This window comes from Zosterops lateralis (assembly GCF_965231275.1).
Source record: "Zosterops lateralis genome assembly, chromosome: 38".
NCBI classification, from domain to species: Eukaryota; Metazoa; Chordata; class Aves; order Passeriformes; family Zosteropidae; genus Zosterops; species Zosterops lateralis.
This window is the reverse complement of record NC_139798.1, coordinates 627505-645569: the sequence shown is the minus strand read 5'-3', so window position 1 is coordinate 645569 and position 18065 is coordinate 627505. Positions and strand designations below refer to the sequence as shown.

The 18065-nt window shown below is 44.0% G+C and overlaps 2 protein-coding genes across 2 annotated transcripts; one reads left to right on the top strand and one right to left on the bottom strand.

Moving 5' to 3' along the window:
* Nucleotides 1-742: 742 nt before the first annotated feature.
* METTL3 (methyltransferase 3, N6-adenosine-methyltransferase complex catalytic subunit) lies at nucleotides 743-15127 on the top strand. Its single transcript, XM_083882184.1, has 11 exons — nucleotides 743-931; nucleotides 1906-2171; nucleotides 3979-4335; nucleotides 5353-5528; nucleotides 6651-6876; nucleotides 8844-9031; nucleotides 9959-9997; nucleotides 11276-11384; nucleotides 12171-12236; nucleotides 13599-13711; nucleotides 14838-15127. The coding sequence occupies exons 1-11, from the start codon at nucleotides 829-831 to the stop codon at nucleotides 14947-14949; spliced, it is 1755 nt and encodes a 584-aa protein (XP_083738310.1). The 5' UTR covers nucleotides 743-828; the 3' UTR covers nucleotides 14950-15127.
* A 145-nt stretch (nucleotides 15128-15272) lies between these two features.
* Nucleotides 15273-17938, bottom strand: LOC310921930 (TOX high mobility group box family member 4-like). Its single transcript, XM_083882185.1, has 3 exons — nucleotides 17891-17938; nucleotides 16939-17105; nucleotides 15273-15815 (listed from the first exon to the last, which is right to left on the bottom strand). The coding sequence occupies exons 1-3, from the start codon at nucleotides 17918-17920 to the stop codon at nucleotides 15746-15748; spliced, it is 267 nt and encodes an 88-aa protein (XP_083738311.1). The 5' UTR covers nucleotides 17921-17938; the 3' UTR covers nucleotides 15273-15745.
* Between the last annotated feature and the right edge of the window lie 127 nt (nucleotides 17939-18065).

Sequence of the window (18065 nt, the reverse complement as noted above, 5' to 3'; positions counted from 1 at the left end):
TGGGTCCTGGAAGGGATTTTGGGGACTCTGTGGGGATTTTTTAGGTCTTGGAGGACATTTTGGGGACAGATTTGCAGGTTTTGGGGGACCCTGAGGGGATTTTGGGGGACCTTGAAGGGATTTTTGGTGTTTCTGAGGGGATTTTGGGGAGATATTTGGGGGGGTCCAGGGCGGGAAAATGGCGGCGGTTGCCATGGCAACGAGACGCCGTGGGGGGGGAAATCGCCTGGCTTCAAAATGGCGTCGGTTGCCATAGAAACAATGGAGGATCTGCCTTTACTCAAAATGGCGGGAGTTTCCGTGGCAACGGGACGCGGGAAAATTGCCCGGGTTCAAAATGGCGGCGGTCGCCATGGAAACAACGCGGGGACTGCCCGGGTTCAAAATGGCGGCGGTCGCCTCTGTTCCCTCAGCGGAGCCCAAAACGCCGCCGGTTTTTTTATTTAAATAGAACGCCGGGAAAAACGCGGATCGCGTGGGAACGGCAGGACGGGAACTCCCTGGTTTTAAAAAAGGAAATTATAAGTGTGTGAGGAGTGTGAGGGGGCGGCGCTGCCACTGCTCAAAACGGCGGCGGCCGCCATAGAAAATAATGGGAATTGCCCATACTCAAAATGGCGGCGGTGGCTCTGCCCCTTCTCAAAATGGCGGCCGCCACCAATGAAAACAATGGGAGTTGCCCTTAGTCAAAATGGCGTCGGCGGTTTCAATGGCGGCACCGCCCCCTCGTTTCCGGTTCCGCTCCAGCCGTGAGGCGGCGGCGGGAGATCCTGAGGGAGGGTCTCGGTCCGGGCTCTGTCGCGACAGAAAAATCGCGATTTCGGGGCCATGTCGGACACCTGGAGCTCCATCCAGGCGCACAAGAAGCAGCTGGACTCGCTCCGGGAGCGGCTCCAGCGCCGCCGCAAACACGATCCGCTCGGGGCCGGCGGTGAGGGCGACACGGGGGGAGCGAGCCTGAGGGGAAAGGGTTAATTAATGGCCTTAATGAGGGGTTAAAGGTCAATTAATGGCGTTAATGAGGGGAAGTAATGGGCTTAATCAGGGGTTAAAAGTTAATTAACGGGGTTAATGAGGGGAAAGGGGGGAATTAATGCGGTTAATGAGGGGTAATTAGAGGTTAATGAGGGGCTTGGGGTAATTAATTCGGGTAATGAGGGGTTAGGGGGTAATTAATGGAGTTAATGAGGGGTTAGGGGTTAATTAATGAGGTCAAGGGTTAACTAGGGGGGGTTAATGAGTTAATTACGGGGTTAATCAGGGGTCAGGGATTAATTAGGGGTGTTAATGAGGGGTTGGGGTAATTAATGGGGTTTATGAGGGGCCCGGGGATAATTGGGGGGGTTAATTAATGAGGGGTTAAAGGTTTATTAGGGGGGTTAATGAAGGGCCAGGGGTTAATTAATGAGGTTAATGATGGGTTAGGGGTTAATTAGGGGGGTCAATGAGTTAATTAGGAGGGTTAATGAGGGGTTGGGGTAATTAGGGGGGTTAATGAGTTAATTAGGAGGGTTAATGTGGGGTTAGGGGTTAATTAGGGGGGTTAATGAGGGAACAGGGGGCTTAATGAGGGGTCAGGGGCTAATTAATGGGGTTAATGAGGGGTCAGGGGTTAATTAGTTGGGTTAATGAGTTAACTAGGGGCAGTAATGAGGGGTTAGGGGTTAATTAGGGAGGTTAAGAATGGGGGCTAATTAAGGGGCTAATAATGAGTGGGGGTTAATTAAGGGGTTATCCAAGAATGGGGGTTAATTAAGATGATAATTAGGAGCTTAATTAAGAAGGAGAATTAATTAAATGACTAATAATGAACCGGGGGTTAATTAAGAGCTTAATTAAGACCTGGGTATAACAAACAGATTAATTAAGAGTCTTAATTACACTAATTACATTTCCCCCCCCCAGACCCTCGCCATGAGCTGTCCCTGGCCACGCCCCCCCGCACCGGCAGCCCCGCCCCTTCCGGCCCCTCCCCTTCCCTCGGCCCCGCCCCGGGGGGCGTGTCCTCCGCTGGCCCCGCCCCCTGCGGAGCCCCCTCCCCTCCGGGGGGTCCCGAGGGGGTCCCGGGGGAGCCGGACCCGGAGCTGGAGCGGCGCCTCCTCCTGCACCTGTCGGACCTGGCGCTGCCCCTGCCCACCGACGCCGCCGCCATCTGCGCTGCCATCAGTGAGGTACGTACCTGACACACCTGAGCACACCTGGGCACACCTGGGGACACCTGAGTGTGGGGGGACACACCTGGGGACACACCTGAGCACACCTGGGTATGGTGGGGACACACCTGGGTATGGAGGAGATACACCTGAACACACCTGGGCACACCTGGGATACACCTGAACACACCTGGGGCGCCTCCTCCTGCACCTGTCGGACCTGGCCCTGCCCCTGCCCACCGACGCCGCCACCATCTGTGCTGCCATCAGTGAGGTACGTACCTGGGACACACCTGGGGCCACCTGGGGACACCTGGGATACACCTGAGCACACCTGGGTATGGGGGGGACACACCTGAGCACACCTGGGCACACCTGGGGACACCTGAGTGTGGGGGGACACACCTGGGGACACACCTGAGCACACCTGGGCACACCTGGGGACACACCTGAGCACACCTGGGGACACCTGGGATACACCTGAGCACACCTGGGTATGGGGGGGGACACACCTGAGCACACCTGGGGACACCTGAGCACACCTGAGCACACCTGGGGACACCTGGGGACACCTGGGATACACCTGGGTATGGGGGAGACACACCTATGTATGGAGGGGATACACCTGGGGACACCTGGGAACACCTGGGATACACCTGGGTATATTTGGGTATGGGGGGACACACCTGGGGACACACCTGAGCACACCTGGTGGCGGTGAGGACACACCCAGAACACACCTGTGCACACCTGGTGGCAGTGGGGACACACCCAGAACACACCTGTGCACACCTGGTGGCGGTGAGGACACACCCAGAACACACCTGTGCACACCTGGTGGCGGTGAGGACACACCCAGGACACACCTGGACACACGGGGACGCATCCAGGTGTTCCTGTGGCCCCCAAACTCCACCCCCAGGTGTTCCCCAGGTGTTCTCAGGTGTATCCAGGTACCCCTGGGTGCCCCTCAGGTGTATCCAGGTACCCCGCAGTTGCCCCCAGGTGTTCCCCAGTGCCCCCAGGTGCCCCCCAGGTGTATTAAGGTACACTCCAGGTACCTCCCAAGTGTATCCAGGTGTTCCCAAGTACTCCCAGGTACCACCCCAGGTGTGCCCAGGTGAATCCTGGTACTCCCCATTTTCTCTCAGGTGTTCCCAGGTATCCCCCAGGTGTATCCAGGTACTCTCAGGTGTTCCCCAGGTGTTCCCCAGTTGCCCCCAGGTATTCCTCAGGTGTCCCCAGGTATATCCAGGTGTTCTCAGGTGCCCCCCTGATGTATCCAGGTGCCCCTCAGGTATCCTGAGTTGCCCCCAGTTGCCCCCCAGGTGTGCCCAGGTGCCCTGTTTCCCTCTCAGGGTGACTCCCAGGTGTGCCCAGGTGTACCCAGGTGTGTTTCTTCCCTCTCAGTTGCCCTCCAGGTGTATCCCCAGGTGTCCTCAGGTGTGTTTTCCCTCCCAGGTTGACTCCCAGTTGCCCCCCCGGTATCCCCAGGTATCCCCAGGTGTCCCCAGGTATCCCCAGGTGTGTCCCCAGGTATCCCAGGTGTCCCCAGGTGTCCCCAGGTGTCCCCAGGTGTGTCCCCAGGTGTCCCCAGGTGTCCCCAGGTGTGTCCCCAGGTGTACCCAAGTGTATCCCAGGTATCCCAGGTGTCCCCAGGTGTCCCCAGGTATCCCAGGTGTGTCCCCAGGTGTCCCCAGGTATCCCAGGTGTGTCCCCAGGTGTGTCCCCAGGTGTGTCCCCAGGTGTGTCCCCAGGTGTCCCCAGGTGTCCCCAGGTATCCCAGGTGTGTCCCCAGGTGCACCCAGGTGTGTTCTCCCCCCAGGCAGACTCCCAGGTGACGCTCCGCGCCGTGGAGAGCCTCCTGCACAAATTCGCCGCCCAGGAGCTGATCGAGGTGCGCCGGGGGCTGCTCCAGGACGGCCCCACCCTCGTCACCTGCGCCGACCACTCCAAGCTGTCGGCCATGACGGGCGTGGTCACCTCGGGCAGCGACAGGGACGGGGCGGGGCCGGGGGGCGGGGCCGGAGGGGGCGGGGCCGGAGGGGGCGGGGCCGGGGGAGGGGTCGGGGAGGGGAAGGACTCGGCCAAGAGGTGCCGGAGGGCGGCGGCGTCGGACGTGGACCTGGAGATCGAGAGCTTGCTGAGTCAGCAGTCCACCAAGGAGCAGCAGAGCAAGAAGGTGAGGAGGGAAAAGGGGAGGGGCTTTTGGGGGGAGTGGGCGGGGTTTAAAAATGGGTGGGGTTTGAAGATGGCGGGTTTCGAAAGGGGGATTCAAGATGGCGGCTTTTAAAGATGGCGGCTAAGAGGGCGGGGTTTCAAGATGGCCGCTTAAGAGGGCGGGGCTTCAGAATGGTGAGGATTCAAGATGGCGGCTTTTAAAGATGGCGGGCTAAGAGGGCGGGGTTTCAAGATGGAGATGAGGTTTCAAGATGGCGGGGTTTCAAGATGGCGGCTTAAGAGGGCGGGGTTTCAAGATGGTGGGGATTCAAGATGGCGGCATTTCAAGATGGTGGCATTTAAAGATGGCGGCTAAAGAGGGCGGGGCTTCAAGATGGAGATGGGGTTTCAAGATGGCGACTCTTAAAGAGGGTGGGTGGAGTTTCAGAGGGGTTTAAGGTGGGGTTTTGAAGTTGTGGGTGGAGCCTGAAGGTGGGTGGAGCCTAAAAATGATTGGCAGAGCCTAAAGAAAGTGGGTGGAGCCCAAAGACAGTGGGTGGGGCTTAGGGGGGGGTGGGCAGAGTTCAAGGGTGGTGGGTGGGGTTTAAGGGTGGTGGGCGGGGTTTGAGGGTGGTGGGCGGGGTTTGAGGGCGGTGGGCGGGGTTTGAGGGCGGTGGGCGGGGTTTCAGGCTGGTGGGTGGGATTTGAGGGTGGTGGGCGGGGTTTGAGGGCGGTGGGCGGGGTTTGAGGGCGGTGGGCGGGGTTTCAAGCTCACGGTTTAAGCCCAAAGGTGGGTAAAACTTCAGAGTGGGTGGAGCCTAAAAATGGTGGGCGGATCCAAAAACCAGTGGGCGGAGCCAAAATCCGATGGGCGGAGCCTAAAGCCAGTGGGCGGAGCCGGAAGTCAGTGGGCGGGGCCTGAAGCCAGTGGGTGGAGCCGGAAGTCAGTGGGCGGGGGCTGAAGCCAGTGGGCGGAGCCGTAAGTCAGTGGGCGGAGCCCGTCCCTCAGAAGCCCCGCCCCGTCCCCACCTGTCCCCAGGTGAGCCAGGAGATCCTGGAGCTGCTCAACACGACGACGGCCAAGGAACAGTCGATCGTGGAGAAGTTCCGGTCGCGGGGCCGGGCCCAGGTGCAGGAGTTCTGCGACCACGGCACCAAGGAGGAGTGTGTGCGCGCCTCGGGCGCCGACAGGCCCTGCCGCAGGCTGCACTTCCGGTCAGCCGGGGAGAAATTCACTTTTGGGGCTTTTATTGGGATTTTTGGGGGTTTTTATGTGATTTTTTTGTGATTTTTAATGTGATTTTTATGTGATTTTTCTGTGATTTTTTTGGTGGTTTTTATGTGATTTTTTTTGTGGTTTTAATGTGATTTTTTTTTGGATTTTAATGAGATTTTTTTGGGGGATTTTAATATGATTTTTTAGTGATTTTAATGTGATTTTTTTTGGGTTTTATTTTAATTTTTTGAGAGATTTTAATGAGATTTTTTTGGTGGTTTTTATGTGATTTCTTGGTGATTTTTATGTGATTTTTATGTGATTTTTTTAGTGATTTTTATGTAATTTTTTTTGGTGATTTTTATGTGGTTTTTTTGGTGGTTTTTATGTGATTTTTTGGTGATTTTTATGTAATTTTTGGGGGGTTTTTTTGTGATTTTTATCTGATTTTTTGATGTATTTTATGTGATTTTTTTGGTGATTTTTATGTGATTTTTTGAGGGGTTTATGTGATTTTTTTGGTGATTTTTATGTGATTTTTTGGGTTTTAACGTGATTTTTTTTGGGTTTTATTTTGACTTTTTGAGAGATTTTAATGAGATTTTTTTGGTGATTTTAAGTGAATTTTTGGAGGTTTTAATGTGATTTTTTGGGAGGTTTTTAAATGTGAAATTTTTTTGGTGTTTTAATGTGAGTTTTTGGGGGTTTTAAGAAGACTTTTTTGTGATTTTTATGAGATTTTTTTTCAGGGGTTTTAATGAGATTTTTGGGGGGTTTTAGCAATGAATTTTGGGGTTTTAATGTAATTTTGGGGATTTTAACCAAAATTATGGGAGTTTTAATTCCGTGGTTTGGGATTTTAAAGTGATTTTTGGGGGGTTAATTGTGATTTCTTTTGGAGGGGTTTTATCAATGAATTTTGGGGGGTTTTAATCAAAACTTTGGGGGGATTTTAATCAAAATATTGTGATTTTAATGCAAATTTGATGGTTTTAATCCCCATTTTGTGGGGTTTAATTTTTGAGGCTTTTCACACGATTTTCGGGGGTTTTAAACCCGCATTCATTTTAATTCCCCCAAAATTCACCCCAAATAAATTAAATTTTTTTATTTTTTTCCAGGAGAATCATCAACAAACACACGGACGAGTCTCTGGGCGACTGTTCCTTCCTCAACACCTGTTTCCACATGGACACCTGTAAATACGTTCACTACGAGATCGACGCCTGCCCGGCCACGCCCCCCCGGAGCCCCGCCCAGGGGCGTGGCCGAGACCAGGCCCCGCCCCCCGCCCCGCCCCGGGGCCCCCCGCCCGACGCCGGCGCCGATCGGCTTTTCCCGCCTCAAGTAAATCAAATTTTTATAAGTTTTTCTGTTAAAAAATCGGGTTTTTGGGGGTTAAAATTCGGGGGTGGACGTCACAGAAAAAAGGTTGGAATTGGTTGTCGAAATGGGGCGAAAATTGCGGGTAAAAGTCTCCAAAATTTCGGTTAAAACGCCCAAAATTTTCAGAAAAGTTTCTCAAAAATTTCATAAAAATCTCTCAAAAATTTCATAAAAATGTCTCAGAAATTCCGAGGTGAAACTCCCAAAATTTTGGATAAAAAATCTCTAAAAAATTCCGGTTAAAACTCCCCAAATTTTGGTTAAAACCTCTCAAAATTTCCAGTTAAAATTTCCCAAAATCGCAGTTAAAATCCCCAAAATTTTGGTTTAAAAACTCTCAAAAATTCCACTTAAAATGTCCCAAAATTTTGGTTAAAAACCTCTCAAAAATCACAGTTAAAATGTCCCAAAAATTCCAGGTAAAACTCCCAAAATTTTGGGTTAAAACTCCCAAAATTTCGGTTAAAAACCTCTGAAAAAATCACAGTTAAAATTTCCAAAATTTTGGTAAAAAATCTTTTCAAAAATTCCAGTTAAAACTCCCCCAAAATTTTGGTTAAAATTCCTGAAAAATAAATATCCCCCAAAATATCCTGAAATTCATTTTTAAACAGCCCCAAAATCGTGATTTAAATTTCCCAAAATTTTGCTTAAAAACTCCCAAAATTTTTGGTTAAAAAGCTCTCAAAAATTCCAGTTAAAATGTCACAAATTTTTTTTTTTTTTTTCTTCATTTCCCCACAATTTTCTGGGACATTTTCCCACCATTTTCTGACAATTTTTGCACCATTTTTAAATTTTTTTCCTCCCATTTTGTGAGTCATTTTCCCACCATTTTTTGGGGTTTTTTTTCTTCCTTTTTTGCGACATTTTCCCACCATTTTCTGACCCATTTTCCCGCCATTTTGTGATTAATTTCCCGCCATTTTCTGAGACATTTCCCCGCCATTTTGTGAAACGTTTTTCCGCCATTTTCTGACACGTTTTTTTCCACCATTTTCTGATTTTTTTCCTTCATTTTCTGCAACATTTTCCGCCATTTTTCTCACATTTTCCGCGACACTTTCCCACCGTTTTCCCACCATTTTTTGTGACATTTTTCCGCCGTTTTCTGACAAAACTTTCACCATTTTTTGAGGTGTTTTCCTTCATTTTGTGACACATTTTCTCACCATTTTCTCAGTCATTTTCCCACCAATTTCTGAGGTTTTTTTCTTTCATTTTTCGAGTCATTTTCCCACCATTTTCTGAGACATTTTCCCACCTTTTTTTTTGATTTTTTTTTCCATTTTCTGAGCCATTTTCTCATCAATTTCCGAGACATTTTCCCACCATTTTTTGAATTTTTTTCCTCTCATTTTTCGAGTCATTTTCCCACCAATTTCTGAGTTTTTTTCTTTCATTTTTCGAATCATTTTCCCGCCATTTCCTGACCCATTTTCCCGCCATTTTGTGATTTATTTCCCGCCATTTTCTGAGACGTTTCCCCGCCATTTTGTGACACATTTTCCTACCAATTTTTGAATTTTTTCCTCTCATTTTTCGAGTCATTTTCCCACCATTTTCTGACCCATTTTTCCACCAATTTTTGAATTTTTTCCTCTCATTTTTCGAGTCATTTTCCCACCATTTTCTGAGACATTTCCCCGCCATTTTTTTTAATTTTTTCCTCCCATTTTCTGAGTCATTTTCCCACCAATTTCTGAGTTTTTTTCTTTCATTTTTCGAGTCATTTTCCCACCATTTTCTGAGACATTTTCCCACCAATTTTTGAATTTTTTCCTCTCATTTTTCGAGTCATTTTCCCACCATTTTCTGTGTCACTTTCCCACCATTTTCCCCCATTCCTACCCCGATTTTCCCCATTTTTTTTTTTATTTTTCACCTAATTTTTTTTTTTTTTTTTAATTTTCCCCTTCTTTTCCCAGTGGATTTGCTGCGACATCCGTTACCTGGACGTTTCCATCCTGGGCAAGTTCGCCGTGGTGATGGCGGATCCGCCCTGGGACATCCACATGGAGCTGCCCTACGGGACGCTGACGGACGACGAGATGCGGCGCCTCAACATCCCCGTCCTGCAGGACGAGGGCTTCCTCTTCCTCTGGGTCACCGGGAGGTCGGAAACAGCCACAAAACACAGCGGGGCGGCGCCCAAAATTAGTCGGGATTTGTCACAAAATTCGTTGGAAAATTCGTCGGGGATTTGCCCCAAAATTCGTCGGGATTTGCCCCAAAATTTGTCAACATTCGTCCCAAAATTTGCCAGGATTCGCCCCAAAATTCGTCGAGATTTGCCCCAAAATTCGTTGGAAAATTCGTTGGGATTTGCCCCAAAATTTGACAAGATTTGCCCCAAAATTCATCAGGATCCTCCCCAAAATCCATTGGGATTTGCCCCAGAATTTGTCAGAATTTGTCCTCAAAATTCATCAGGATTTCCCCCAAAACCTGTTGGAATTTGCCCCAAAATTTGTGAGAATTTACCTCAAAAAATTGGTCGGGATTTGCCCCAAAATTCGTTGGAAATTTCGATGGGATTCGCCCCAAAATTTGTCGGGATTTACCTCAAAATTCATTGGGATTTGGTCCCAAAATTTGATGGGATTTGCCCCAAAATCCATTGAGATCATCCCCTAAATCCAGCAGAATTCACCCCAAAATTCGTCAGGATCGTTCCTCAAAACCAGCAGGATTCACCCCAAATCCGGTGGGATTCACCCCCAAAATTTGTCGGGATTTGCCTCAAAATTTGTTGGGATTTGCCCCAAAATCTGTCAGAATTCAGCTGAATTTACCCCAAAATTTGGTGGGATTTACCCCAAAAATTCATTGGGATTTGGTCCCAAAATTTGTTGGGATTTGCCCCAAAATTCCTCAGGATTATCCCACAAATCCGGCTGAATTTACCCCAAAAAATTCCACGGGATTCACCCCAAAATTCATCTTCAAAATCCTCAATTTTCCCCCCACAAAACCCCCAAATTTTCTCTCTAAAAATCTCATTTTTTTCCTCTCAAAACCCCGATTTTCTCTCCATTTCCAGGGCCATGGAGCTGGGCCGGGAGTGTCTCAACCTCTGGGGGTGAGTTTGGGGGTCTTAAAAATCCCCCAAAAAACCCCAAAAAGTGTCCAAAAATCCCCCCAAAAACCCCAAAAAATCCCCCCCAAAAAACCCCAAAATTTTCCAAAAATCCCCCCCCAAAAAACCCAAAAATCGACCCCAAAAATTCTCAAAAAATCCGCCCCAAAAAACCCAAAAATTGACCCCAAAAACTCTCCAAAAATCCCCTCCAAAAAGTCAAAAATTCTTAAAAAAAAAAAACCCCAAATTTTTCAAAAGTCGCCCAAAAATTCCCCCAAAAATCCTCAAAAAAAATCCCCAAAAAATTCTCCAAAAATCCCCCAAAAACTCTCAAAAAATCCCCCCAAAAAACCCCAAAAACTCTCAAAGAATCTCCCAAAAAATCTCCTCCCAAAAAAACCCAAAAACTCCAAAAATTCCCCCAAAACCCCCAAAAATCCTCCAAAAAAATCCCCCAAAATTCTCCAAAAAATCCCCCAAAAACCCTCCAAAAATCCCTCCCTAAAAAATAAAAAAAAATTGTCCAAAAATCTCCAAAAAACCGCCAAAAACTCTCAAAAAATCCCCCCAAAAAATCCCTCAAAATTCTCCAAAAAAAAAAGTCAAAAATCCCAAAAAAATCCACGAAAAATTCCCAAAAATTCCCCCAAAAATCCTCAAAAAAATCCCCAAAAATTCTCAAAAACAAATCCCCAAAATCCTCAATAAAATCTCAAAAAATTCCCAATAAAATCTCAAAAAATCCCCAATAAAGTCTCAAAAAAAAAGTCTTCAAAAATCCCCCAAAATCTGAAAAAAAATCCTCCAAAAATGCCCCCCAAAAAAATTTCAAAATCACCAAAAATTCCCAATAAAATCCCCAAAATTCTGCAAAAAATCCCCAATAAAATCTCAAAAAATCCCCAAAAATTCTCAAAAAAATCCCAAAAAATCCCCAAAAATCTGCAAAAAAAAATCCACCAAAAATCCCAAAAAAATCATTAAAAAATCACCAAAAAAATCCCAAAAAAATCCCCAAAATTTCCTCAAAAAATCCCAAAAAATCCCCCAAAAAACCCCAAAAATTCTCAAAAAAATCCCCAAAATCCTCAATAAAATTTCAAAAAATCCCCAATAAAATCTCAAAAAAATCTTCAAAAAATCCCCAAAAATCTGCAAAAAAAAATCCTCCAAAAATCCCCCAAAAAATCATTAAAAAATCACAAAAAAATCCCGAAAAATCCCAAAAAAAATCCCAAAAAATCCCCAAAAATTCTCCAAACCCCAAAATTCCTCCAGGTACGAGCGAGTGGATGAAATAATTTGGGTGAAAACGAATCAGCTGCAGCGAATCATCCGGACGGGCCGGACGGGCCATTGGCTGAACCACGGCAAGGAGCACTGCCTGGTACGGGACACCCCAAAATAAATCCCAAAAACCCAAAAATCCCAAAATCCCGAAATTTGGGACCCCAAAGAACCCGAAATCACGAAATTTGGGAGCCCAAAGAACCCAAAGCCCCAAAAATTGGGACCCCAAATAACCCAAAATCCCAAAATTCGGGAGCCCAAAAATCCCAAAACCCCAAAATTCCCAAAACCCCAAAAATTGGGACCCCAAAGAACCCGAAATCCCAAAATTTGGGACCCCAAATAACCCAAAATCCGAAAATTCGGGAGCCCAAAAATCCCAAAATCCCAAAATTTGGGACCCCAAAGAACCCAAAATCCCAAAATTCGGGAGCCCAAATAACCCGAAATCCCAAAATTTGGGAGACCAAAAATCCCAAAACCCCAAAATTCCCAAAACCCCAAAAATTGGGACCCCAAAGAACCCGAAATCCCAAAATTTGGGACCCCAAAAATCCCAAAATCCCAAAATTTGGGACCCCAAAGAACCCAAAATCACGAAATTCGGGAGCCCAAAAATCCCAAAATCATAAAATTGGGACCCAAAAAACCCCCAAAATCGACCCAGAAATCCCAAAAATCCTCTAAATCCACCCCCAAAACACCCAAAGTTCTCAAAATCTACCCCAAAAAAAACCCCCAAAATTCATTCAAAACACCCAAAATCCCCCAAATTTATTCCCAAATCCCTAAAATTCACCCCAAAACACCCAAAATTCACCCCAAAACACCCCAAAATCCTCTAAAAACACCCCAAAATGCCCAAATTTTTTCTTTTTTCCAGGTCGGGGTCAAGGGGAACCCCCAGGGCTTCAACCGGGGCCTCGACTGCGACGTCATCGTGGCCGAGGTGAGACAAAAACAACAAATTTTACCCCTAAAACCCCAAATTTTACCCCAAAACCCCCAAATTTTAACCCAAAACGTGGAGATTTAACCCAAACCCCTCAAATTTTGACCCAAAATTGGAGATTTAACCCCAAAATTAGAGATTTAAATGACTAATTTCCCTCAGGAAACGCCCAAATATTTAAAAAATTACCTCACAAAAGGGTGAAAAACGAAGGAAATGGTGAAATAGCGGAAATTTATTTGGTAAAATGGTGAAAAAATGAAGGAATTACCTCAGAAAACACTAAAATATCACAAAATTACCTCATAAAAGGATGAAAAATGAGGGAATTTACCTCAGGAAAAGGCGGGAAGTGACGGAACCCCCTCAGGAAATGGCGGGAAAGGGGCGGGGCCACCTCAAAATGGCGGGAAATGGATAAAACCCCTCAGAAAATGGCGGGAAAGGGGCGGGGCCACCTCAAAGAGGTGGAGTCACCTCAGAAAGGGGCGGGGCCACCTCAAAATGGCGGGAAATGGTAAAAACCCCTCAGAAAATGGCGGGAAAGGGGCGGAGTCAAGCCAGAAAGGGGCGGAGTCTCCTCAAAATGGCACCGCCCCCTCAGAAAATGGCGGGAAATGAGTAAACCCCCTCAGAAAATGGCGGCAAAGGGGTGGAGTCAACCCAGAAAGGGGTGGAGCCATCTCAAAATGGCGGGAAATGGATAAAACCCCTCAGGAAATGGCGGGAAGGGGGCGGAGTCACCTCAAAGAGGCGGAGTCACCTCAGAAAGGGGCGGGGCCACCTCAAAATGGCGGGAAATGGATAAAACCCCTCAGGAAATGGCGGGAAAGGGGCGGAGTCACCTCAAAGAGGTGGAGTCACCTCAGAAAGGGGCGGAGCCACCTCAAAATGGCGGGAAACGGCCAAACCCCCTCAGAAAATGGCGAGAAAGGGGCGGAGCCAACCCGGAAAGGGGTGGAGCCACTTAAAAATGGCGGGAAAGGGGCGGAGTCACCTTAGAAAACAGAAGGGGCGGAGTCACTTTAGAAAGGGGTGGAGCCACCTCAAACTGTGGGAAAAGGGCGGAGTCTCCTCAGAAGGCGCCATCCCCTCAGAAAATGGCGGGAAACGGGTGGGAAAGGGGCGGAGCCACGTCATAAAATGGCGGGAAAGGGGCGGAGACACCTCAGAAAGGGGCGGGGTCACCTCAAAACGGCTCCACCCCCTCAGAAAACGGCGGGAAACCCAAATCCCCCTCACAAAATCCACCAAAAAACCCCAAAAAACCACAAAAAAAATTCGAAAAAAATTTAAAGAAAATTATAAATTTTTTTTTTTCCTAAAATTAATTTTTTTTTGTGTGAAATTCGTTTCCAGGTCCGTTCGACGAGCCACAAACCGGACGAGATTTACGGGATGATCGAGCGGCTCTCGCCGGGAACGAGGAAAATCGAACTTTTCGGGCGGCCCCACAACGTCCAGCCCAATTGGTAAATAAAATTTAATTTATTTTATTAATTTATTTTTTGTGAAAATTTAAAATTTTTAAGGGTTTTAATGCGGATTTTAATTTTTGGGTTTTTTTTTTTATTATTTTTTTCTGATTTTTTACAGAGAAACAAAAGAATTTTGGGGTTAAAAATATCAAATTTTGTGGATTTTTGGGTTTTTTTTAATGTGATTTTTTTTTTTAAAGAAATGATCAAATATTGGGGTTTTAATATGAATTTTTGGGGCCTTTTTTTAATCTGATTTTTTGGGGTTTTTTTTACATTGAAATTATCAAATTTTGGAGCTTTTTTTATTTAATTAGAATATTTTGTGGTTTTTTTTTCATAGAAAATATAAAATTTCAGGGTTTTAATGAATTGGGTTTTTTTAACTTGAATTTTTTGATTTTTTTTTCCATAATAATTATAACTTTTGAGGTTTTAAATTTCGATTTTTGATTTACTTTTTTTACCTAAATTTTTTTTTTTTTCATAAAAATTGTAAATTTTGTGTTTTTAATTTGGATTTTTTTGGGGTTTTTTTTTCAACAAAAAAATATCACATTTTGGGTGTTTTTAATCCAGATTTTTTAGGGTTTTTTTCCACAAAAAATATCAAAATTTGGGCGTTTTTAATCCAGATTTTTAAGGGTTTTTTTTCACAAAAAATATCAAATTTTGGCCTTTTTTAATCCAGATTTTTTTTGGTGTTTTGTTTGGTTTTTTTTAAACTATTTTTCCCCATAAAAATATAAATTTTAGAGGTTTTAATTTGAATTTTTTGGGGTTTTTTCTTCATTATTTTTCCCCATAAAAATTACAAATTTTGGAGGTTTTAATTTGAATTTTTTGGGGGGTTTTTTTCATTATTTTTCCCCATAAAAAATATAAATTTTTGAGAAATAATTTGAATTTTTTGGGTTTTTTTTTAATTATTTTTCCCCATTAAAAATATAAATTTTTGAGGTTTTAATTTGAATTTTTTGGGGTTTTTTTTTCCACAAAAAATATCAAAATTTGGACGTTTTTAATCTGGATTTTTTTGGGGTTTTTAAAATTATTTTTCCCCATAAAAAATATAAATTTTTGAGAAATAATTTGAATTTTTTGGGTTTTTTTTTTCCAGGATCACTCTGGGGAACCAACTGGACGGGATCCACCTGCTGGACCCCGACGTCGTCGCCCAATTCAAACAACATTATCCCGACGGAATCATCTCCAAACCCAAAAATATGTGAAAAAGTTCCATTTATTTTCCCTTTTTTTTGGGTTTTTTTAAGGTTTTTTTGGGAGTTTGGAAATAAAATTTGGAAAATAAACTCGGAGTGGATTTTTTTTGGGGAAAAAATGGGTTTAATATTTTAAAAAATGAGAAAAAATTTGGGGTAAATTTGAGGTTTTGGGGAGTTTTGGGAGGGTTTAAAGGGGATTTATTTTTTGGGGGATTTTAAGGGGATTTTTGGGGCATTTTTTGGGGGATTTAAAATGAATTTTTGGAAGATTTTGGGGATTTAAAAGGGATTTTTTGGATTTTTTGGGATTTTGGGGGGATTTTTGGGAGTTTAAAGTGGATTTTTGGGGCTTAAAGGGGATTTTTTTAAATTTAAAGTGGATTTTTGGGGTTTAAATGTTTTTTTTTTTAAATTTAAAATGGATTTTTTTGGGGCTTAAACGGGATTTTTTGGGTTTAAAGCAGATTTTTTTTTAATTTAAAAAGAATTTTTAGGAGTTAAATTGGACTTTTTTTGAGTTTAAAGTGGATTTTTTGGGGCTTAATTTGAATTTTTTTGATTTTAAAATGAATTTTTGGGGCTCAAAATGAGATTTTATTGAAACGCACCATTTTTGACCTTTTTATCACCCAAAAAAAATTTGATTTTTTTGGGATTTACCAAATTTTTGACCCTTTTTTGGGGTGAAAAAAATTGAAATAAAAACCCAACCAAATTCTGCTTTGCCCTTTTAATGCCCCCAAAGCCCCAAAACGCCCCAAATTTCCCCCAAAATGCCCCAAATTTTTGGTCCTGGGGGGTTTTACTTGACGAAGACGACGCTGCTGCCGCTCCCGGAGCTGCGAGAGGCCAACCAGGCCAGGAAAACGTCCCTGAAATGGGGGAAAAAATCAAATTTTTAGTGAAAAAAATGAGGTTTTGGGGAAAAAAATAAATGGGGAAAAAATTGGGGGTTTAAGGGAAAAAAAATGGGGTTTTTAAGTGAAAAAATGAGGTTTTTAGGGGAAGAAAATGGGATATTTTTTTTGTAAAAAATGGGATTTTTAGTGAAAAATTTAAATTTTTTGGTAAAAAAAAAAATCCGGTTTTTGGTTAAAAAATTGGGGTTTGTTGTAAAAAAAAAATATGGGATTTTTGGAGGGAAAATTGGGATTTTTTTGGTTTAAAAAATGGGGGGGGGTTAAGTGAAAAATTTGGGATTTTTTTAGTAAAAAAATGAATTTTTTGGTTAAAATTGGGATTTTTTGGTCAAGAATTGGGATTTTTCAAGGAAAAAAGGGATTTTCAGTGAAAAAAATGGGAGTTTTGGTGGAAAAAATGGGATTTTTGGTCAAAAAACGGGACTTTTGGTAAAAAAATGGGATTTTGGGTGAAAAAAACTGAAAAAAATTCACAATTTACGGTTAAAAAAAATGATATTTTGAGTTAAAAAAAAAGAAAAAAAAAGATTTTTTTGGTGAAAAAACAGGATTTTGGGTCAATAAGAAAAAAAAAAACTATTTCAGGTTAAAAAAATTATTTTTTTGGTGAAAAACCGGGATTTTTTGGTTAAAAACCGGTATTTCGGGTCAATAAAAATATCACGATTTCAGGTTAAAAAATTGTGATTTTTGGTGAAAAAAAAAGGAATTTTTTCTGGTGAAAAATCGGGATTTTCAGTCAATAAAAATATCACGATTCCAGGTTAAAAAATTGTGATTTTTGGTGAAAAAAAACGGGATTTTTTTGGTTAAAAAACAGGATTTTGGGTAAATAAAAAATATCACGATTTCAGGTTAAAAAATTGTGATTTTTGGTGAAAAAAACCGGGATTTTTTTGGTTAAAAAACAGGATTTTGGGTAAATTAAAAAAATCACTATTTCAGGTTAAAAAATCTGCGATTTTTGGAATTTTTTTGGTTAAAAAAATCGCGATTTTCGCTCTAAAAATCTCATTTTTTATCGAAAAAACACCATTTTTTTTTTAAAAATCCCAAAAATTTATGATTTTTTCACCTGCAGTGCCTGACGAGGCACTCGCTGCTGCAGAACTCCTCGTCCCAGTCCTGGGAGGCCACGGGGGGGTTTTCACACCCGGCCCTGACGCAGCTCCGGCCCCTCGGCCACGGCTCCGGCCCCGGGGGGGACTCGGCCACCAGCTCCACCGCCGGCGGGGACTCAACCTGATTGGGGGAAAAAAAATCTTAGGTTTTTTTTAATTATTTGATTTTAAAAAAATCAGATTTTTTAGGGTTTTTTAAAGGGGTTTTTATTAAAAAAAAATCCCTTTTTTTTCCCCCCAAAAATCCCATTTTTTTCCCATTTTTTCCCTATTTTTCCCCATTTTTCCTCCCCAAAAAATCCCATTTTTTCCCCATTTTATCCCCTTTTTTTCCCATTTTTTCCCCATTTTTTCCCCATTTTCCCCCCAAAAACTCACTTTTTTTTCCTATTTTTTCCCCATTTTTCCCCCAAAAAATCCCATTTTTTCCCCATTTTTTCCCCTTTTTTTCCCATTTTTTCCCTATTTTTCCCCATTTTTCCTCCCCAAAAAATCCCATTTTTTCCCCATTTTTTCCCCTTTTTTTCCCATTTTTTCCCCATTTTCCCCCATTTTTTCCCCATTTTTTCCCCATTTTCCCCCCAAAAATTCCATTTTTTCCCCATTTTTTCCCCATTTTTTCCTCTTTTTTTCCCCATTTTTTCTACTTTTTTTCCCATTTTTTCCCCATTTTTTCCCCATTTTCCCCCCAAAAACTCACATTTTTTTCCTATTTTTTCCCCATTTTTTCCCCTTTTTTCCCCATTTTTTCCCCATTTTTTCCCCATTTTGCCCCCAAAAAATCCCTTTTTTCCCCCATTTTTTCCCCATTTTTCCCCATTTTTCCCCCATTTTCCCCCATTTTTTCCCCATTTTTCCCCATTTCCCCCATTTTTTCCCCCCCATCATTTTTAACCCTTTCCTCACCTCGGGCACCAGCACCTCCCCCGTGACCATCTCGAGGTCCTGCTGCCCCCCCGCCCCTCCCCCACCCTGGGGGGCGCTCTGGGGGGCGGGGGGGTGGGGGAGGGGCAGGATGTGCAGGGGGGGGAGGAGTTTGATGTGCAGGGGGGGCGGGGCCCGGATCTTGGGCGGGGCCTGC